Source organism: Manihot esculenta, chromosome 18 (assembly GCF_001659605.2).
Source record: "Manihot esculenta cultivar AM560-2 chromosome 18, M.esculenta_v8, whole genome shotgun sequence".
NCBI classification, from domain to species: Eukaryota; Viridiplantae; Streptophyta; class Magnoliopsida; order Malpighiales; family Euphorbiaceae; genus Manihot; species Manihot esculenta.
The window spans coordinates 9,357,673-9,380,671 of NC_035178.2; the positions used below are offsets into that span (position 1 = coordinate 9,357,673).

The 22,999-nt window shown below is 33.7% G+C and overlaps 2 protein-coding genes across 2 annotated transcripts; both read left to right on the forward strand.

Moving 5' to 3' along the window:
• Window positions 1-13,321: 13,321 nt before the first annotated feature.
• On the forward strand, window positions 13,322-16,776 carry LOC110607116 (NAC domain-containing protein 30). The gene is made up of 4 exons (XM_021746187.2): window positions 13,322-13,461; window positions 14,452-14,632; window positions 15,217-15,488; window positions 15,941-16,776. The coding sequence occupies exons 2-4, from the start codon at window positions 14,473-14,475 to the stop codon at window positions 16,454-16,456; spliced, it is 948 nt and encodes a 315-aa protein (XP_021601879.1). The 5' UTR covers window positions 13,322-13,461; window positions 14,452-14,472; the 3' UTR covers window positions 16,457-16,776.
• A 1,446-nt stretch (window positions 16,777-18,222) lies between these two features.
• On the forward strand, window positions 18,223-22,791 carry LOC110607117 (uncharacterized membrane protein At4g09580). Its single transcript, XM_021746188.2, has 4 exons — window positions 18,223-18,808; window positions 19,899-20,169; window positions 20,283-20,453; window positions 22,257-22,791. The coding sequence occupies exons 1-4, from the start codon at window positions 18,543-18,545 to the stop codon at window positions 22,386-22,388; spliced, it is 840 nt and encodes a 279-aa protein (XP_021601880.1). The 5' UTR covers window positions 18,223-18,542; the 3' UTR covers window positions 22,389-22,791.
• Window positions 22,792-22,999: the final 208 nt, after the last annotated feature.

The following is a 22,999-nucleotide window of genomic DNA, read 5'->3' on the forward strand; positions in this document are numbered from 1 at the left end:
CTTCATTGAAGTCCTTTATTTTACTAAGCTAGCAGTCACCCAACTGCACCCAAACAAATGGAGGATCTTCGTGACTTTTCGCTTTCTTTGTTTCAATAATAGCATGGAGCCGAGTGTTGCTTTATTCTCCCAATTTTACCGGCTAGAAACCCGAAAGAATGAAGGGTTCTAGTACTTCAACGGGAGAAAACGTCAAACCCTTTTTGGCTGGATATTCTCATCCCTCAAATGCTAAAAAATAAAATTTTCATCCTACATCACCGAGTATCTGAGGGTTTTGGGCAGCTCCAAACTGACTGAAATGTATACATAGAGTTTTGGAAGGATGGGATCCAGCCACGGCGGGACGAGGAGGAGTCTTTGGACTTCCTCCAGAGGATGGCCTCAACACAGAGGGTCAATATCACCATCACAGTGATGAACGCTTTTCTGTCCTGGCAAAGCCATGCTCAGACTGGTCAGGCTTAGGCTTCTCACTCACTCAGCCTTCCGAGCATTTGGGAAAGCACGTCACATGCTAGCGTGTAGGGTATTTTTTTTTCTTCCTCCTTTATTTTTGAAACTGACTGCCTTACTCACTTTTTGTTTTATGCAAATATGGCCGAATCAAGGAATAAGTTTTCCGCGGCAACACGAGCTGCTCGAAAGGGCAAAGCAGTTGCTGGAACGACTAGTCCTCCTCGTAAATGGGCTCGTCGTATTGAGGAGATAACCATGCTTCCTCCTTGTCCACCCTCTCCTGTAACAGAGGGATTAGCCCCTATTCGGCTCGACTCATCTACAAGGGGTGACTCTACAGCAGCTCCAGTCTCTATTGAGCCGTCAGTTGAGAATGCTGGTGTCAAATCCTAATGGCCTCATATCATTCAACACCTGGCGCTGGTGCTGACTCGGATGACCTCTCTTCTTGAGGAATCTTGCCTATCAATCCTCATAATGAAGTATGCTTTAAGGCTTGGGGATTGTCATTGCCTACACATGGTCGAGATGGACAACCTCTTCGACAACATCATGCACTCTGTCATGGAGAGTGTCCTTTGTGCACATATAGCCAAGGATCAAAATAAGGCTCTGAGGCGAGAACTTGGGGCTCAAGAGACAGATAAAGGTCTCCTACAAGAAGAGTGCTTGAGGCTGAAGGCTCGGATTGATGAAGTGGAGGGGACAATGAAAGAGACGTTGGAGTTTATGGACAAGCTCCAGGCGGACCTGGACTAGACAAACACTTCAAAATCAGTCCTCGAGAATCGAGCAAAGACGGTTGAGGATAAAGTGGCCATGCTTCAGTGCTAAGTCCAGGAGCTGTAGTCTTAGGTTGAGGAGAACTGGACCGCCTCAACCAGGATTGCTGAACTAGAAGCAGAACTTCAAGAGAGGGTGGCCTCGGGAGAGGAGATGTTTATCGAGGGCCAAGACTCGGTCAAGAAGGAGCTGGTGAAGCAGTTTTCTTTTGAGGACTTTACTTGGATAGATGACATATTCTCAGAGGAGGAGGGTGAGGACGAGCAAGAAAAGGAGAGGATTGAAGACAACGATCGAGTCTCTGCAGAAAATGTAATAGACATAGCGAATATAAATGTAACAGAGACTGGGAGGAGGAAACTGAAGATATCCTCCTCCCAATAATATCTCCTCTCGTGTCTTACCATTATTTTTACCAAAGTGCTTGTATAATCGGTATTTATCTGTAACCCTCTTTCAAACAAGACTTAAATAATCATTAAAAAGAATGAGCTAAAAGATTAACACCCAACTAAAGAACCTGATAAACATTGCCTCTGCCAACAAATGATTAAAGTAGGCTTGCTAACCGGACATGGGATCCGGTCACTGGCCTAACTAGTGGCTATAAAATAAATAATTTGAAAAATTTTGCAGAGTTGGACCAGCACCCAGATACCCACCTTGTATTCTAGGCATGAAATTGCTTAGAGAAATGGGACTAACACTTAGTCTCGCGGCCTGAAAAATATCCGCCTTGTAACGTGGGCATAGAATGCCTAAAAGTCTTATTTGCGAACGAGGCTAATACCCGGTCATGTTTATTCACGAATACCTGCCTTGTGGTCTGGACATATAATGCCTTAAAAACTTTTTGTGAAATAAGACTAGCACCCGGTTGCATAGCCTGGCTAACACTCGCCTTATCGCCTGGGCATACAATGGAACTTTTTGTGCAATGGGACTAACACTCGATTGTGTGGCCTAGCTAACACTCGCCTTATGGCCTGAGCATACAATGCCTTAGAAACTCTTTGCTAAGCGGGACTAACACTCAGTTATGTGGTCTGGCTAACTCTCACCTTGTAGCTTGTGCATACAAAGTCTTAGAAACTTTTTGTGAAATGGGATTTACACTCAGATTATAAGCCTAGCGAATACCTGCCTTATGGCATTTGCATAAAATACCTTTTAAACTTTTTGTGAAGCGAAATTAGCACCCAATTGCATGGTCTGGCAGATACCCACCTTGTGGTCATGGCATAAAGCGCCTTAGAGACTTCCTGTGAAGCAGGACTAACACCCGGTCATGTGCCTAGCAAATTTTTGCCTGGTAGCTTACTTGGCATATATCCACCTTTTAACCTTGAACTTTGTTTATCGAGACTAACACCTAGTCATGTGCTTGATAGATTATCGTCTTGTGGCTCGCCTGGAGGATACCCGCCTTATGACTTGAAACTTTTATTTATCCGGACTAACACTCGAATTATGGCCTAATGGATTTCCACCTTGTGGCCTTGAGACTTTCATTTATCGAAACTAATACCTGGTCATGTGCTTGGCGAATTCTCGCCTTGTGACTTGGAAACTTTTATTTATCAAGACTAACACCCTGTCATGTACCCAACGAATTCCCACCTTGTGGCCTTGAAACTTTTGTTTATCGGGACTAACACTCGGTCATGGCTTAATAGATTCCCACCTTGTGGCCTTAGCATAAGATGTCTTTTTAGCAAGACTAACACTCAGATTATGACTTGATGGATTCCCACCTTGTGACCTTTAATGAATGCTCTTTAATCTTTTTGAAGAAGGCAACCCTAGCGTTCCTTGTCATTGAATAACACAACATATAAAAAATACATCATTAACTGTTATTGATAAAATTTTCTCAGATTATAAATATTTCAGGAGTGGAGAATTACTGGTCTATCTAATTTGGCTAGCTTATAAGATTTTGAGCGAATAACCTTCGGAACTCTAAATGGTCTTTTTCAGTTTTTGTTCAACGTACTAGACCCGACATTACCGGCTGTTACATCTGTTCTTTTAAGGGCTAAGTCTCCTACATTAGAGATACATGATCTGACTCTTCTGTTGAACATTAGGGACATCTTCTACGATTCATTTATTTTCTCTTACCATCGTTGGGTCTTTCTGAACTTATATGAATAACCCCTATTGTAACGACCCGAAAATCGGACCGCTATCGGCGCTAGGATCCAGGTCGACTTAAGGTCGCTGGGACCCGTAGCAAGCCTGCTATACTCTCTGTGTACCTGTAAAATCCCATACATGATCAAACATTTTCTGTAAAAATATAAAACTTTACTGTGTACCAAGGCTTAACCTGTGCATGCACTCTCTCTGTACTAAAGAACCCCTTACTAGAGCTTGCTCTAGACGGGTTAAACTCATACAATGTTAAGCCTGGTGATCATACTAGAGGGTTTCGACACCTGAGATTTTTCCGGACGATAGGAATTCCGGTGCCGGACTCTAGGAATTCTGGTGCCGGACTCTAGCCGGGTATTACACCTATAGGTTCACAGTAAGGGATAGTTTCACGAGTTGTTATCTCGAGTTCGGGCCTTCTCTCTTCTCTATTCTTTCTGGAAAACTTTCAAAGTGTGTCATTCCTTATTAACCTTTCGATCTCAACTTTAAGCTACCGGCATTCTTCCATTGTATGTCTGTAATCTTTCTAAAAAGGCAGTACTTGGTCTTATCTCATTTTTTGGCTTTCTTAAGATTGAGCTTGGGAGGCCATCTTACCTCCTTGTTGTTTTTTAGAATCCACATTAGAATACGTGTTCGTGAGTCATTCACTGGAGTATAATTCTTATACTTACTTTGGTCATCCCTTTCTCGGGAGGCTAGATAACTTCTTTGGTCTCCTTTGTATCCTTGCTTGTTCAGCTTTTGGTTTTGCTTTTGACTCATCCTTTTGTCCTCTCTCAACGCTTGGACTTCGTTATCTAGCATGATGTACTTCTAGGCTTTATCAATTAGCTTTTGGAACATAGTAGATGGATTTTGATTAGGGAATCCATGAACTTGACATTGTGTGTTCCTTTCTTCAATGCTTTGCATGCTATCTCATGATTTAATTCCTCCACTTGTACTGCTTCTGCATTAACTATGAGATAAAACTCCTTAAAGACTCTCCCTCTCCCTGGCGGATCTTCCACAAGTCAGAGAAGAGCTTTTTAGGAGGTATACAAGTAATAAACCTTGACTTAAATAACATAGTGAATTGCATAAAGTTCTGAATTAAACTTAGGCTCAGATGTTGGTACTATTTCTGAGCCAAAACTGTGAGTGTTGATGGAAACATTCGGCACAACATGAAGTCGTTTACATCCTGAAGTTGCATGATCGTTCTAAATATCGCCAAGTGACTCTTGGAATCTGCTGTCCCGTCATACTTTTTGAGACTTGGGAGTTTGAACTCAGCGAGAATGTCTCTGCCAAGATCTCTTCTGAAAGAGGCGAGGCATCATCCAGACCAAGTCCTCTTCCTGCTCCTTCTGATACCTTTGAACAGTGTATACCAGCTTCTAGTTGACGTCCTTCGGAGTATCGTCTGATGACTCTTCTTTTTTTGAACTCGGCCTTCCCTTTGGATCATGTCTAGATCGCCTCTGTCCTTGTAACGACCCGAAAATCAGGCCGCCACCGGCGCTAGGATCTAGATCGGCTTAAGGCCGCCGGGACCCGTAGCAAGCCAAACATACGTCCTGTGAACCTGTTTAATCCCATACATGGTCAACAACATACATAAAAAGTAAAACTTATCTTTCATTCATTCAAACATTTCTTTGCCAAGCCTATCCTGTGCATGCACAAACATAACATAAACCTCTCATTGGAATCCTCATCAAATATTCCAATGGGGTAACATAACATAACATAGGCTTGGATTACATAATCATCATAAAAACATTATATCTCATACAAGACCATGTGTATAGGGAATACAACAGACTCTAGTCAAGCACATTATCAAACTTACATTACATTACATCTCATACTTATACATTATCAACAAACCATGTCCACAGCTAAGCTATTACATAAACTTCTCTTACTCTGCTGACTTCTCTATCTACTCTGCACCTGCAAGACTGGGGTTAGGGGAGAGGGGGTGAGCTATAGAGCCCAATGAGCAGAAACTAAAAATATTTGCTTTAATTCCACCCTTTTTAGGTATATTATTATTCATTTTATTATTATTATGATTCCTCCATTTTTAAGTATATTATTATATAACTTTTTCTTATTCATGCTTTCATGGAATGCAACACATCACAGCTAATCACATAAAAGGATGAATTTGTCATCAATAGCCCTCTACATTTCCATTAGTGCCAGAACGTAGAATGGGTCCTGGTCTTTCTCTTACATAGTGCCAGGGACGTAGAATGGGTCTTCCTGGACTTCCATACCGTATCATCATCATATCATGACATAACATACGAGGGCTAATGGATCACTCAACATTCATCCACATCAACATCAATTTATGCAATGCAGCATATTCGTGAGTTCTAATGCAAACATCCTGAAATATTACATGGCATAATGATGCATGGGCAATGCTTTATGATTCATTCATTTATTCATTTACTTTAAAACTTAAGAAGTTGTTCCACTCACCTGGTGACTGAAGCTGTAACAACGAACTCGGAACGACTATCTCACAACCGGGGGTCTCGGTTCCTCGGGTCCGAACCTACACAGGCGGACTCAAATGAGGCACCAAACAACAAGAACGTAGCTCTAAACATACCCCCAAAAACCTCCTAAAAACACTTCAAAACACTCCTAGGAAGCATGCAAGAAAAGGCTGGACAGGGCACTTTCGGCGGCACCTTCGGCGGCCGAAAGTCCTGGACAGAGACGAAACTCAGGTAGGTTCGGCGGCACCTTCGGCGGCCGAAAGTCCCAGACAGAGACGAAAGTCTCTTTTCGGGGGCAACTTCGGCAGCCGAAAGGCCTGCCTCCCCAGCCATGTTCGGCGGCCGAAAGTGCCTTCGGCTGCCGAACCTGGTTTCTGCCAAAGGGCAGAAACTTTGGCTCCTCTATGCACAAATGCCTCCCAACTCTCACATCATGCATATACTTCACCCAAATCATGCATACAAGTTCCTAGGGGCCTCAAAACATCAAATACCCCAACTACAACACTTCAAGCATACTCAAACATCATACATTGTTCATAAATCACTTAAAACCTAACATTTGCTTAAAAACTCATACAACCCTAAACATGTCATTCTACCCCATAAAATCACTTAAAACTTACTTAAAACACATGAGGAGCTTAAGATCGGCTCTTACCTCTTGAAGATCGAGGGTTGAGGAGATCTAAACTTGGAGATGGGAGAAGTTCCAACTTTTGGTCTCCAAGCTCCAAAACTCGTTTTAAGCTCAAAGATCTTCAAAACCAAAGTTATAAACTTGTAAAGATCATGGAAAAAGGAAGGAAAAACTCAAGATTGGGGAAGGATGGCGGAATGCTCACCTTGGCCGAAATGGGGAGAAAAAGCTCGCCCATTTTCGGCTAAGGGACCCTTTTATAGGTGGCTGTCCAGACCACGTTCGGGGGCCGAATGTGCCTCCGCATCCATGCAAATGTTCGGCGGCCGAACTTGACTTTCGGCGGCCGAACCTGAACTTCCCTAACTCATGCTTTCGGGGGCCTAACGTGCCTCCAAAACGCATGCATGTTCGGCGGCCGAACTTGACTTTCGGCGGCCGAACCTGGGTTTTCCTCCAATGCTATTTTCATGCAAAAACTCAATTAGTTTCATACTTTAAAACCATTAAAAACATGAAAACATTTCATATAACATGTCTTTACCCTTCTAGAAGTTCCCGACATCCGAAATTCCGCCGGACGGTAGGAATTCCGATACCGGAGTCTAGCCGGGTATTACAGTCCTAGTCCTTGAGATATCAACGGATGCTTCCTGCCTTCCCCTGGGAGCCATGAAAGATGCCTCCCTCTGAGTTTTGTATTGCTTGAGAGTAACTTGTAACTTTTTGATATATTAGAGTATTTGCTCATTGCTCAAATTGTTGAGATTTGCTTCGTTGACCATAGAGGGTGTGTTTTATTCACTACCAAGAGTGAAAGAAATGATAACGTCCTCATTGGTAGCAACAATCTTTGCAGCTGCACGTGAATTGCTAACCATTTCGAGATAGAGAAAAAAGATATTTCTTTTTAAGAGAAAGTAGATAAGAGACCAGTTTTAATCTAAATGAACAAAGAGAATTCAATGGAGTTCCGACAACGGAACCAAATGATGTGGCTAAAATAGAGTTGTATTGTGATTGACCAATCCTGCAAGAAAGAGAATGTGAGGTATTTGGTGCCTACAACAGCCACTATGACGCTCAAGTCAGTAAACTAAAAAATAGGGCGAGTATAAGAAATCGTTTAGAACTTAAGAGTAGTTGTATAATAATTATGTATTTTTATCTCTGTGATCATTAGTTTTTATATTGTAAAAGAATGGAGTTAACTATAATATTTTCTAAAAGTCTGCCTTGTGCTAGCTAATTGATAAGAGATTCCACCGGCTAATTGAGAAGGGATCTCATGATTACAGGTGTAATAGAGATCTGCTGGATTGTACCTATTAACGGTAATTGTATATGAAAACTTGATCTCTTTAAGGAGAGGATGAGTCTTGATGAGCAATCGGATGCTATGATATCCGGATTTTTTTTCACGAGTGTTGACCGTATATCGGCTCATAGAGTCCATATTATCGTATCTTATAATGACAGCTCATGATTTGTTTTATGCTATTGTTTTTTTTACATTAATAACATTATAGGATATATGTTGTTTATTTTTTAAAATTAAAAAAAAATTGTTTACTTTTTAAAAGTTGTTTTCTAAAAATTGTTTGTACAAAAATAAATTTAAAAATTTTTATAAAAAAATAGGTAATAAAATGTTTCTTGAAATATAATATTTAATAATAAAATATAAGTATAAATAATTTTATAAATAGTTAATAATAATAATAATATTATTATTAAATTATTTCCATACAATATATGATATCATAATAAAAAAATTTACTATTTAATTCTCGTAATATAAAAAAAAATTATTAGTTAATTTTTTAATTTTAAAAAATATTTTAAAATATTTCTAGAGTTTTAAAAAGTTTATTAGACAGTTCTTTCATTAATTTTAGCCATTTATTGAAAAATTATTATTTGATATAATATAGGAAAATTCAATAATTAGTCAATAAAATTTAAAAAATATATTCAAATATTTTTTTAAAATTTTAAAAAATTTATTAATTAATATCTCCATTATTTTTAATTATTAATTATTAAAAAAATAAATATTTTAAATAAAAATAAAATATTTGGTTTATATTTTTACAAATTGAAGAATTATTTAATGTATTTTTTTATTACTCAAATTAAATATTAAAATATTTAATAATTAAATTGAAAGGATTAATTAATATATTTTTTTAATATTTCATAAATATTTTGATATATTTTTTAAAATTAAAAATAAAAAAAATTTAATATCATAAAAATTAAATAGTAAATAGTAAAGTATTTTAATTTATATGGATTGGATTTATTAAAAAAAATATAAATAAATAAATAAATACTTTGTGCAATGATTGCACTTTTTTTATATTTGTTTTTTTAAAAAAAAGGAAGTGACAAAGTTGTCTAGCGTTTAAACAAAGAAAAAGAAAAATAGATATAAAATAAAAAATGGAATGAAACTTATAAAATAATAAAGAGAAAAAAAATTGCTACTTCACGGTTCATTTTTCATACAGAAAATAAAATATAAAAGTTGTTCCAAATAAAATAAAATAAAATATAATGAATTGAAAAAAAAATGATAAAAAAAATGAAAGAAAGAGAAATAAAGGAGATAACATAACATTGATAGTAGGGGTGAGCAGTATTTAGTTCAAACTGAAAAAATCGATCGAATTGAATTAATTTAAAAATTTAGTTTAGTTTTTTATATATTTCGGTTCAGTTCGATTTTTAATTTCAGAAATTTCGATTATTTCAGTTCGATTCGATTTTAATCAGAAAAAGCTGAACTGAACCGATTAGTGATAATAATATATTTTTTTAATAATATAGAGAAATTAAATAAGATTAAAATATTTTAATTAAATTTTAAAATATTAAAAATAAAGTGTAAAAAATTAAAAAATTATTAAAAATCGAATCCGATCAAATCGAACTGAATCAAATCGAATCATACCGGTTCGGTTCGATTCGGTTTCTGATCAAAATCGGTTTGATTTGATTTTTATAAACACTAAAATTTTAATTTTCAATTTATTCGGTTCGATTCGGTTTTGAACCGAACTGACTGAATGCTCATCCCTAATTAAACTCACATACTTAATTTGATAATAAATATATTTAAATAAATTTTAAAAATTTCATATTCTACTCCTTTAATTTCGATCTCTATTTCCAAAAAAAAATCATAACATTAATCGTGGGAGACAGCAAGTCATTATCATATCAACCTTAGATTTAATAAATTAAGTTTATATCCTCTTTCCTCTTTCTTTAATTTTCAAGATTGTGCTTTTAGGCACAGCTTATCTTTGAAAAATATTTTTTTTTATTTTTCAAGAAAATAAATTATTTTTTTATTTTTCATTCGCAATAAAAATAAAACGCATTAATAAATTTATATATTTGATGGTCGAAAAATAATTTATTTTAAAAAAATATTTTTTAAAAAAATAACTTAATTTTTTAATTAAAATAATATTTTTATATACCAAATTTTTTAAATATCTAATTAAAATAATATTATTTTAAGAGCAGCAAATGGTTTTGGACCTATGATTTAAAATTTTTAATTCATATAATTATAAACCAAGGTGGTTTCAAATGTAATCACAATTCACATTAATGGATTAATTAATAGCTAAATAATATTCCACGTTAATATATTTTAATTTATTCAACATTGTTATAATTACTTTTTTTCTGTCAACTTCCATATAAATATATTAATTACGACCGTAAAACATGGCCGGCCTATTCTTAAACTGCAAGTGGAAAATAATAAATAATCTCGACCTATGATTTTAATTTGTCTCCTTTATAAGGGAAATTTTTTTTTATTAACCTTGTAATCATACTAATTTTAAATGAGAAAATTATTTTTTATATATATTATGAGAGATTTTTTTATTAATTTTATAATTATACTAATTTTAAATGAAAAAATTATTATTTAATACTTATAGCATAAAGAATCATATTAATCAGTTCCTTAATTTTAAAAAATATATATTTTTAACGTGTTAAAAAATTTACTAATTAATCTCTCTATTAGTTTTAACTATTAAATATCTCTAAAAAATTTAAAATGCTATTAATATGAAGAGACTTGAGAAGTATTTTTGCCAAATTATCTTATAAAATAATTTGATTTTAAATGATTGTAAATTTTTGTTAGACTCTAGAACTGATATTTCTATTAGATGGATTCGTCGCAATGTTATTTTAACTGCTCATACTTTGATTAGAGAATTTATTAGGTATAATTGTCTCTCTGTTTGAGATAATATCTCTCTTTGTTTGAAGAAATTTTATTAATACAATCAATAGTTTTGCTTTAAAAAAAATGTGAAGATATTTTAATCTATTTTTTAAAATAGAGGAACTAACTAATAAGTTTTTCTATATTAGGAATTATGTAGTAATTTCGAAGGAATTATGTAGTAATTTCGAAGGAACTAATTAGTAGATTTTTTAAAAGTTTAAAAAATTAATTAATAAAATTTTCAAAATTATAGGAAACAAATAATAGAATTTTTAATGACAAAATTAACAGAAAAATTAATTAATAGACTTTTAAAAATGTGAAGGACATTCTAATGTATTTTTAAAAATAGAGAGATTAAATAATAAGTTTTTTCATATCAGGACTAAATAGTAATTTTTTTAAATTTATTAAATATTAAATTTTTTAATAATGTAAATATTATAATATAAAAAAATTATTAATAAATTTCATTTTACGATACCAAATTAATTTTAAAAATATTATCAATTGAAAAATGATAGGGTGCTGGGACGGTTGAGTACGGTTTGAGGGCTAAAACTGATTTTTCAGGAAATTAAAAAGCAGCAAGATGAAAAAAAATATTAATAAAAAAGCTCCTTTATTATTTTATTATATTTAAAAACTAAAATTTATTAATTTTAATTTATTCTTTAAATATTATCTTGTATTAAAAAAGTATTTTCTCTGTAATTTCAATATAAATATACCCTAAATTTTATCAAAGTAATGCACTGGCTTATCTACCAAAGGGCTTCTTTTAATTTTAGGTTTTCTCAACCTTGAGCTCTGTTGTATTGTCTCTCTACATGGTTCTCTATTCCAAAGACCTATGCTCATCCTGTTGGATTTGGTTTGAATGGTGATGGCTTCCTCTGTCCGGGGGTTTTGACTTTTTACAAGTCTTATTTGCTTACTTCTCTTTATGCATTTTGTTTTCTTGGCATGTGTCAGATCGTTGCTTCTATTGTGGTTGGTATGGAGATTTTCTTTCCTTTTCAATTTGCATAGCAATGGTTTAGGTTTGAAAGATCGTCGGTGGGCAGAGTGAAATGGGTTGGTTAGTTGGGTTAGGTTGGCTTTCTCTGTGTTGGGCTTGAGTCTTCTAGGATTTTCTTAGGCATTGTACTCCATTCTCCACTAGACTTCTGAGGCAATCCCCATTTCACTCAATCAAATCGGCTCGGCCCATTTCAACCTTAAAGCCAACCCTTTCTTAGGTTCCGGGCCTTTTCCCTCAAATCCGGTCACAAGGAAAAAAGACTGTGGATCCAGTCATTTTGCAGTCCTGCCCACTCGCACGCCAAAGGAAATTAAATGCTTGCCTGACACAGGAAAGATCCTAGGTTATCCGTATGTACGAACCTACACCAAGATGTAAGTGGTTTTATAGTGGAAAAAGCATCTCGCGTGAAGGGAAAGAAAGAGGATAAAAAGGAGGAAATCATCTCCTCTAATTTTAAATTTTTTCTAAGTTCACAAAACTCTTGTAAAACCCTATTTTCTGGATATCAGATCATCATGTATAATTATTATGAATTAATTACTAAACATTTTTTTTTGGAAAATTACTAAAGAATTTGAGAAACCCATTTATATATAGTTAGATCTAAGAAGTCTCTAGCTAATTGTACTGATAATTAAAAAAGAATTCATCAAATTAATATATATTATCCATTGCTTTGCAAGGCTAGAAAAAGGGTAAAGCAGATTAAACAAATAAACCCCCTGGTTTAAAAGAACAGTACAGAATGATTAGCTTTGGATGTGGACAGGTAGGGTTTCTGACATGGATCACAGGTGTCGAAAAAAGAGAGGTGCCAAGTGGCGGAGGGCGGCGGACCAACACAGATCCAGACAAAGGAAGCTGGATTGTGGGAGAGAACACAAGAGAGGAGCCATTGAGAATCATATCAATGTATCCTTGTCTTTGCAACAGATACATTTCACCCACGTTTTCTTTCTTCTTCTTCTTCTCCTTCTCCATTCATATTTTTTTTTCTAAGTTCAAGAATTTTGAATTTTTATTTTAACGGGATCATATCTCAACGATCGAAAACTTAGGTTTATTTTTTTATGAAATTATGCTAATATACGCTTATAAATTTTAAAATAAGTATGAAAAAAAAATCTTACTTAATACAACAGATTCATCATCATAATTATTTATTATAATAAAATTCTATATGGCTATAAAATTAATTTAGTGTACATACAGTAAATATATTTATAATTTTTCTATGCTGGAATTTAATGATTTATATATATATAAATGATCTTAGAGCTATTAAGAGTTAAGCTGTAAATTAAATGAATTATAAGTCTTAGGGGCAGAAGCGGTGGGTGGTGGCGTGAAAATTTGGTGTCACGCCGTCCAAACAAACCTTTCATCCATCTGCCACCCCACGCGCAATCAGTAACTTTTTCTGGAACATGTATCTCTCTCTCTCTCTCTCTCTCTGTGTATATATATATATACATTAATGTCTGATCCTACATCTAGCTCCTTCACATTTAAAAGCTCTCTTTCTTTACTATAAGCATTCACAATTATCAACAAAGTCTTTTGTTTCTTTCTTCATCGTCGTCTTCTTTCTCTGATCTTCTATCAGTTCAAGCACAAGCTGACTGTGAGTATCATTCGTGCATGCAATGTTATGTCTATCTATTTTTCTCATAACAAGTCTTCATAAGCTTCCATTCTTGATTTTCCTTCTTGTTCAATGTTTGAGTTGTTTTCTTCATATAGAGGTTATTAATTAATTAAGTTGGTATATAAAGCTGGATCTTTTAAGAAAAATTCTTTGACATGAGATAATACATGAGTGATCAATCCAGTTTCTCAAAAACATCAATATCGATTTTTTTTTTTTTGGTTTTTAACTTTTCAGTATTATTGAATCTAAGTCATTGAACATTTGATTTGGGTTCGGTAGCAAGACGTAGGGGAGGTGGTGGTGGTGCCGGCGGCAGTGGTGGGTGTGTGAAAATGTTTTCCACCACCAAATTAAGACATGAAGAGAGAGAGAGAGAGAGAGAGAGTGCACTGCACTCAAAGGAACATTAACATGCTTGTGCCAGCAAAGTCAAGCTTTCCGGCCACCTTTTGTGTAGAATAAACTTTGCCAAAGTTCATGCAACTAAAAGGGCAAAAAATAATATGCTGTTTAGCTAAAAAATCTATGTTTTGTTTGGTGGGTTCCCACAAATGGTCTGCCATTTTTATTTCTAAAATGACCTCAACATTTTGTAGCTGAAAATCATGCAGGACCACTTTCAGTTCAGGACAAAGTGTCATCATCATCATAGTTGATGAGCAAATTTAGATTTTTATAAATTAATCATGACAAATTACATATATATATATATCCTCCTAGGGCAACCCTGGCTTGCCATTTCATTACATTCAAGAGTCACAATATCCTTTTTCTTTCTTTTAAATGCTTCCTTTGATTTTAGGCATACGCTAAAAGAGCCTTTAAGCTTGTCTTTTGTCTGATGAGAAATAATCTTAGATTAAATAACTAAATTTAATTCCCTTTCACTTCATCAACTTGCATTGAGATTGTGACATGCATATACATAAATAAAGCAAATTCCATTTCTGTCATATCACTCAGGAAACTGAAGATTTATCGTCAATGGAGATGGAATCTTGCGTCCCACCAGGCTTTAGATTTTTCCCAACAGAGGAAGAACTTGTGGGTTACTACCTCAAGAGAAAGATTAACTCACTGAAGATTGATTTAGACGTTATCATTGACATTGATCTCTACAAGATAGAGCCATGGGATATTCAAGGTAATTAAAAGTGCTTTTCCTCTTTTCTTTTTTTCTTTTTCCTTCTTTTTCTTTGTCAATGGCTGCCATTAATTTGTCCTTTAGCTGTGAGATTATGAATGCCCACTATTGCTGCTGCACTTGCACCCACCTCCTAGGCTAAGTTCTCAGTGTTCACATTGCTCTTCTATTGTGTTCCTCTCCTATCTCAGTGTTCACATTGCTCTTCTATTGTGTTCCTTTCCTATCTATTGTGCACTTGCACCCACCTCCTAGGCTAAGTTCTCAGTGCACACCCTATGTATTCAGACATATAGAATTTTACTATTAGATAAATCATTATCCATTTGAACTTTTAAATTCAGAATGCAGAAGACAAAACTCTTAAGAGTAGTGGGATTGACCTAATAGAAATTGACTTTATTAGCTATACATAGGTAGGGAGCAAGAAAAAATAATTAATGGCAATCGACCTACCAATTGGGTTTTAGCAATATTAGAGATATTGAGTTTGAATCTCAGTCGAAGTGAATTTTTGCTACTTATTCTGATATTGGTTGCAGTGAAACTAATTGACATGAATACATCTTTCTGATTTCTTACAGCAAGATGCAAGCTAGGGTATGATGAACAAAACGAGTGGTACTTCTTCAGCCACAAGGACAGGAAGTATCCGACAGGAACACGAACTAACAGAGCTACGGCTACCGGATTTTGGAAGGCAACCGGAAGGGACAAGGCCGTGCTTTCAAAGAACAAAATTATAGGAATGAGAAAGACCCTGGTTTTTTACAAGGGCCGTGCACCCAATGGAAGGAAAACTGACTGGATCGTGCATGAATATCGACTCCAAACATCTGAGCATGGACCCCCTCAGGCAAGTTCCATTGATTGAATTTTTTTTTTTTCCAAAATTAAAAAGAAAAGGACAAGAAAAAGAAAGGTGGCATGCTAAAGGTTCTTTAGAAAGAAAATGAAAATTAATAGCTATTTGCATGCTGTTATTATTCCACCTTGACTTGGTTGGCTTTTTAGAGCTTCAAGCTCTTTGAAATTTTGAGTAGTTTGTCCTATTGCCAACACAGAGTCATTCTAATTCCTTTCAGACAAGCCAAAAAGGAGCACTAAAAGGAGAAAAATTAACATAGGACTAGAGCACACTGTCCTACTTTTATAAATCAGCAAGTCTCAACAGTTTCATGAAGTACAACTATGGCCCTACTGTATAAAAGAATACTTCTATAAATCAGCAAGTCTCAACAGTAGGGAAAAGCTTACTTGTCAGTAAGCGGTGTAACAAAACTAAATAAATTTGGATGAAAATTGCAGGAAGAAGGATGGGTGGTCTGTCGAGCATTCAAGAAACCAATCCCTAGCCAAAGGCCAAATTATAATGAAGCTTGGAATAATAATCCTGCTTTTTCTGCCAATATTAGTCCTCAAGCATTTTCAGATACAGTAGCTACTACACATATGCCCATTCAAACGAATCAAACTGCAAGTTTTCATCAACAGCAGCAGCAGCAGCCCTTTGGCTCGGACCCAGCAGATCAGGTGGTTTCCAGCCATCCATTTTTAGAGAATAACAAGCTCATTAATCTTCCACAACTAGATAGCCCTAGTACACTTTCAACAAGCTTTGCAACCAGAGAAGTTCTCCACAATATCAATGGCGTTTCTAGTGAAGATTTCGATAAAGAAAGGAGCAATAATACCAACAGTACCCAGTTCATTGACTGGAAAAACTTAGATAGTTTACTTGCATCACAAGTAAATGATTCAATGCCATCCATGCCCCAGAGCTACGAAATCAGCCATTTTCTTGGTTGCTTTCCTGATTCATAATAATAACAAGAGAGCACACCAGTTGCATACCCATATCATAGAATAATAAGTTCTGTAGTAGAAGCTAAGTTTCCATGTTGATCATTATCATGTAGAAGACGATGAAGAAGAAGAGGAAGAAGATATATGAATTTGTTGTGATAAAGAGGGGAGAATTCATACGGAAACTGAATATCTTCCCCACAAGTTTGAGTCATCAAAGGGTGAAGCTTTTAATTCACCTTTCTTAATTACTTGTGTCTAATTATGTTTAATTTTTCATAATTGTAAATTGTTTGTCATTAAAAATAAAATAAAATAAAATAGAATTATAATAGTTAATTTATATGTTATTATAATATAAATAATAATAATAATTTTAATATAATAAAAAAAAGAAAAAATAGATAAAAATTATAAAATTGAAAAAATATATTTTTTTTAATATAAGGAGCATTCTTCCCTTTGGATTGATTGCAATACTATTCTCTTTATCTTGCTCTAATAATTATGAATATTTTTTTTAGAATAGTATAGGTTGAGTTTACTAACTATAAGTCAATCGAAAATTTTTTTTATTAAAGATAAAAGCGAATCATTTTAAAAATGAGCATTTTTTATATATTAAAATTTTTATTAAGACTTTTATATATATATTTAGTAATAAATTTTATTTTTTAAATTAAAATTATGTAATGAAAGATAAATTAACTTGTTGGAAAAAAAATCATAAAATATATTTTTCAAATATAAATTAATTTCTGTAAATACAAATTATTTTCTACAAACAAATAGAGTTTTAGAGTTTTAGTAATGGGTGGTTTAATTATATATATATATATATATATACTATATTTTCGTATTTATAATATATATTTTAATTAATTTTCCATAAATCTATATACTAATATTTAATTTAATAATTATTAAATTCATTTTTTAAATAAATAAAGATTTTATATCTGATGCACTCTTTTTTTGTAGAATGAGAGATTTTATGGAAATTTATAAAAAAATTAGGTTTCATTTATTTCAAAAAAGTAATTAATGTAAATATTTTTTATTTAAAATATTTTTTTAAAAAAACTTATTTTTCACTATATAATAACAATATTAAATAATAAAATATGATAAAAAAATTCATGTATTAGAAATTTAGTTATATTAATAAGATTTTTAAAGTAAATATAAGAATGTTCTCTTTTGAAAAAGAGAACTTTCTTTAAGAAAAAGTAAATTAATTAAAATAATATTTTTATTGATAATTTTATTTATTACTGTAAATACTTAACATATATTTATAAAAAATATTTTTTATAAAATAAATAGAAATTTCAACATACCATGGGGAATGGTACATGGAGATGTGTTAGGATACATGAACTTGGAAAAAATTATAAGTAATTTTTATGTATTTACAGTTTTAATTTAGTAAATATATCAGAATAAATTTAAAAAATTTTAAAATCTATTTAATAAAATTTTCAATTATAATATTTTAATTGTGAGATCTGCAATAGTCTATTATCTTAATATAATTTTTTAATAAAAAATATTTTAATTGACTAATTTTTCTAAATATTTAAAATGTTAAAAAAATTTCTTTAAAAAATTTCAAAAAGGAAAAAATGATTTATGATGTTTTAAATACAAACCTCAAATACTTGATTTTGAAAACTTTGAAATGAATTCCCTATCAAAAATCCTCATCAAATTCCTCGATGTGTGTGACAAAATTTTCCATGCAGCAAAATCTGATGATGACATAAAGAAAATAAATATGATAAGAGTAAATTTAGGTCACGTTATCAGTTACTTGTGTAACAAATCCACAGCCTGAAGGAGGAAAAGAAAAAAAAAATCCCTGATAAAAACATCTCCTTTTCTTCTTCCTCCCTTTCCTTTAGCCTAGGGTTCAATGTATTCCCCTGAAAAATCAAGAAATAAATAGAACCCAAAAGTTTCTGAATCCCAAATTTCTTAAATCTGAATTCTTTACTAGTTCTGTTTTAAATTGATTATTTTTCAAGCAAATTATAATTAGGGAATGAGCAATCGTTGAATCGTTTAGAATAAACTATACTCTGTAGCTCGCTATTAGAGTTTGATGGCTGCAGCGAGGATTCTGATCGGAGATATAGGAAACAATAGGCCAATAATGAAGGACGAAGAGAATGCTAAGGAGGATGATTCGCCTTCCTCTAAGAAGCTCAAGCTGGAGAGGTTCCCTTTTACTAGATGGGAATTTGCTGCCGCTCTTGGGGTCTTCTTTGTCTTCTCCTCCGGTTTGTTTTGCATTTACTTGACAATGCCCACTTCTGTTTATGTAAACCTCAAGCTTCCCCGCACCGTTTCAGATCTTCGCTTGCTCAAGTATGTGTTTTGCTGTCTCTTTATTTATTTATTTATTCTTCAACTTCTACAAAAATTTCTGGATTCTGTTGTTTAGCCTTGTGTGAATTGCCAAGCTCATATGTGGGTAGCATTGCTTTAGTTGGGTTCCATCAAGATTTTGATTTAAGGTGTTTGTAGTTAAGCTTGTGATGTTTTAAATTTTAACTAAAAACGCATGGAGAATTCATCAATTTATTAAGAGACATTAGTTTCATGGATTAATTTTCTGTGTTATGTGGAAAATATGCTGATTTTCATCAAGATTTTGATTTAAGGTGTTTGTAGTTAAGCTTGTGATGTTTTAAATTTCAACTAAAACCCATGGAAAATTCATTAATATATTAAGAGACCTTAGTTTAGTGGATTAATTTTCTGGGTTATGTGGAAAAATATGCTGATTTTCATCAGGGGTTGATCGTTGACCATAAGGTATTATCGTAAAACAGGATATTCAAATATGCAAGAGATGTTGCGTAAGAGTTGCAATACTGTTTGTGATAATTGTGATAGTGTTGTATTATCGTAATTTCTGGATGCTGCATGTGCTGAGAATTAGAACTTAGATTGATTATTCTAGTGTTGTATTTTTGTGGAAAAAGGTTGAGCATATGTTACTTTTAGAAGGGATTGTTCAACTTTTGTGATATAATGTCATATTGGGATATATTTTATGTTGATCTGGGATAGCATCTAGCTTTAGAAATTTATGTTTCTGTTAGGAAGAAGGGCTTATGGTGGATTGCCCAATTGCATTGATTCAGTGAAGTAGTGGTTAATTTTTGTCTAGAAGTCAGTTTGATTAGTCATGCTTTCACAAATTGTTATAAACTTTGTTTCTGGTCAATTGTTTTAGATTGCCTCTGAAGTGGAGGGCATTTAATTATAGAAATCTCACCTTATTGGCATGCAATTATGAAAATTCTTGACTTTTGTAGTTTTTTTTTATATATTTTGGTATTATATATTTGACCTGTTTAGCATCAAAGCATTATTGAATTTTAGTTTATTTTTATTCTTGTTTCAAATGCATTGTGCTTTCCCTGACTGCTATGACCCTTATTTTTTTCAGAGAAAATCTTGCTACATATGCAAAAGATTACCCAGCTCAGTTCATCCTGGGTTACTGCTCTACATATATCTTCATGCAGACTTTTATGATTCCAGGAACAATTTTCATGTCATTGCTTGCCGGAGCTCTTTTTGGTGTTGTTAGAGGCCTTTTCTTAGTTGTCTTCAATGCCACTGCTGGGGCCTCTTCCTGTTTTTTCTTGTCCAAGTTGATTGGCAGACCTATAGTTAATTGGTTGTGGCCTGAGAAGTTGAGGGTTTTTCAGGCTGAGGTATTATTTCCTTAAAATCTCTTCAGCATTGACAAATATTATTAAATCAGTTTTCTTATTCTTTTTTCCTATCATTTCTTTTAATGCTGCCATTGCATCTTTTTCCCACCCAGATAGCTAAGCGTAGGGAAAAGCTGCTGAATTACATGCTTTTTTTGAGAGTAACTCCAACCTTGCCAAACCTTTTCATCAATTTGGCATCTCCAATTGTTGACATACCATTTCATGTTTTCTTTTTGGCTACTTTGCTTGGACTTATTCCAGCCTCCTACATTACTGTCAGGGTAAGTTTCTCATTTGCTTCTTTTAGGATTTTCTTAGAAAGTTCTTATTGCTTTTCATCCAGATACTTAATTGGTTAACTGTCCTTTCTTTGAATTTTTATTATTTTTCTAAAAAATCTGTTGCATCTCTCTCACACATTATTCAAAATATTATTTGATTGCTTGATAGTTCAGAGACGTACTAACTAAAGATTGTAATTATTAATTGTCATTCTATATGTTGGTTGGTTTGACCAATCTTTTTGGTGCATCTCATATTACTTCCTTGGAGATTTGGGTTAATAGTGGTTAGTTTGTAGTAGCAAGACTGTAAGAGAAAGTTCCTTGTAGATCTTGATTAGGTATTGGCTAGGTACAGATTAGTGACCTCCCGTGCATGTTAGCATGAGAAAATAAAAATATCCTAAAAAGTCATTTAAATGTGTTCTCTGTGAATGGTATTTACAAACATCTTGTGCCAGCTTAGGAAACAGAGATGATGGCAAAAAGCTGTCCTTGATAGGAATTTGTTGACCATGATCTGTGATGTAGAATAAAATATATGGAAGAGATGGGACATTCGGTAGAGGAAAAGAAGGAAAAATAGAGGAGGACTAAAAGAATAATAGAAGAAAATAGGAAGAAGACAAAGAAGACAGAGAGAATAATAGGCAGAACATACATTTTCATTTTTCTTTCAACCAGCTAACTGCAGTACAGGCAATCAATAAAGACTAATCCTATTAATAAAATGTCCAAAGTATTGTCTTTTAACTAATTCTATTATGAGATATCCTTAATTCATAATAAGGGTAGTCAAGAAGATAATAAATCATAATTTTAAAACGAGGCAGAATAATCAAATCTAAATCTTGGATTGATCTTCTAGGTTAAGTGGGATGTGCATCAAATAAGAGTAAACATGAAAGACTAAGCAAACATAGGCTAAGTAGGATGTTCATAATCTTCTAGGCTAAGTGTAGGGAATAATGGTTTGTTCATAATCTTTTGCAGGATGAATGTCATTGTTGTATATGAGAGCCTAAGGTTTATCTTTTCTTTTTTCCTTCTGTCTCTCTCTTTTCTTTGCTTTAGTTTTTGAAAAATTTTATTTAGTGGGGGAGAAAAATGGGTGGTCTGTTGTTGATGAAATGTTTGGATACCAAGAAAGTGATGGAAAATCTGGGATTTCTATTTTACTAATATCTGATTTATTTTTTGGATCCCACAAACCTACTTATTTCAATAACAATGTAATGAATGGCATTCATTTATGGATGTAATTTGAGTTCTGTTTGAGAAAAAGAGGTTTAATTGGCCACAAAATTTTTATGGGTGCTCATTTGAGCCTTAGCCTTTAGTGTAGGGGCTTACAACAGCCTTTTCCCAAAAAAGATGTTTGCTATGTGCATCATATCATGGTTAAGGACCATGTTAATATTCAGAATAAAGTACTAGACTGTTTTTTTTCTCCCTAACAAGTGGGATTTTACTCGATCAATATGCCATACAGTTGCTCTATTATATTCCTGGAAACAGTTCCTACAAATGATATATAATTGTGCATTTTCGATAGTCTCATGCACTATCAAGCTCAAATTCTTGTTTTCTGTTTCTCTGCATAAGAAATGATCTGCATGATCCAGATTTCTGGACTTCTGAGGCAAGGTTGTAAAGCCTTAGGATTTCCAGTTAAGAAGGATTTCCATATATGGCTGTTGGGCCCTTGGCATGCTTGAATTAATAACTGGATGAAGTACTGTGTTGTGTATGTAACTGTACTAATAATTGCACTTTCGTCTTGTGTGTTGTTATGATAATCAGGCCGGCCTTGCCCTTGGGGATCTCAAGTCAGTCAAGGATCTTTACGATTTTAAAACTTTGTCGATGCTCTTCCTCATCGGCTCCATTATCATATTTCCTACCCTCCTTAAAAGAAAGCGGATATACGAGTGAAGGCCGTGGTGGTGAGGCCTCTCTTCTGAGGCATCTAAAACTTTGAGCTAATTGGAGGATCTGAGAAAGAACAGAGCCATGGAGGCTGATCACCACCTTCCCTTGTGATAACCACGGGTTGATTACTTCTCCCATGTGACGGCAAAAGTGAAAATAGATATATAATTTTTTTTTTTGTTATTAGTAATAACTTAATATATACAATATTTAATATTAATGTTAATTCATTGATCTCCCAATACGGATTATTTAGATAGTTGGGAGCAAGAAATCAGCTAGGAAAAGTATGTTGATACTCTTACTCGTCAGACAGAATCCTCCATGACAGCAGTGTTGGTTGGCATTGCTGTGATCATGTAACAATTAACAGTGTTTTAGTTCTAAAAAATAACAGCATTTGATACTTTGGTCTCCTTTTGAATTTAGTTTACTGGGAATTGGATGGTAACAATCTGCAAAGGCTGATGTGGTGAACTGAAGACATTGAGATTTTTTTTCTCTTCCCCTTTTCTTCCCTGAGTGCATTGTTAAATGAGCAAGGGTTTCATTGTATCACTGCTCGAGTATGCACTATGCAGTATAGGAATCTTGTGCATATATTTGGGATTGAT

Bases quoted from the DNA above. Each gene is read 5' to 3' on its own strand.
- LOC110607116 (XM_021746187.2), top strand. From the start codon at position 14,473: ATGGAGATGGAATCTTGCGTCCCACCAGGCTTTAGATTTTTCCCAACA. The intron at 14,633-15,216 runs GTAATTAAAAGT...GATTTCTTACAG, and splicing joins AGAGCCATGGGATATTCAAG to CAAGATGCAAGCTAGGGTAT. The intron at 15,489-15,940 runs GCAAGTTCCATT...TGAAAATTGCAG, and splicing joins CTGAGCATGGACCCCCTCAG to GAAGAAGGATGGGTGGTCTG.
- LOC110607117 (XM_021746188.2), top strand. From the start codon at position 18,543: ATGGCTGCAGCGAGGATTCTGATCGGAGATATAGGAAACAATAGGCCA. The intron at 18,809-19,898 runs GTATGTGTTTTG...TATTTTTTTCAG, and splicing joins TCAGATCTTCGCTTGCTCAA to AGAAAATCTTGCTACATATG. The intron at 20,170-20,282 runs GTATTATTTCCT...TTTCCCACCCAG, and splicing joins TGAGGGTTTTTCAGGCTGAG to ATAGCTAAGCGTAGGGAAAA.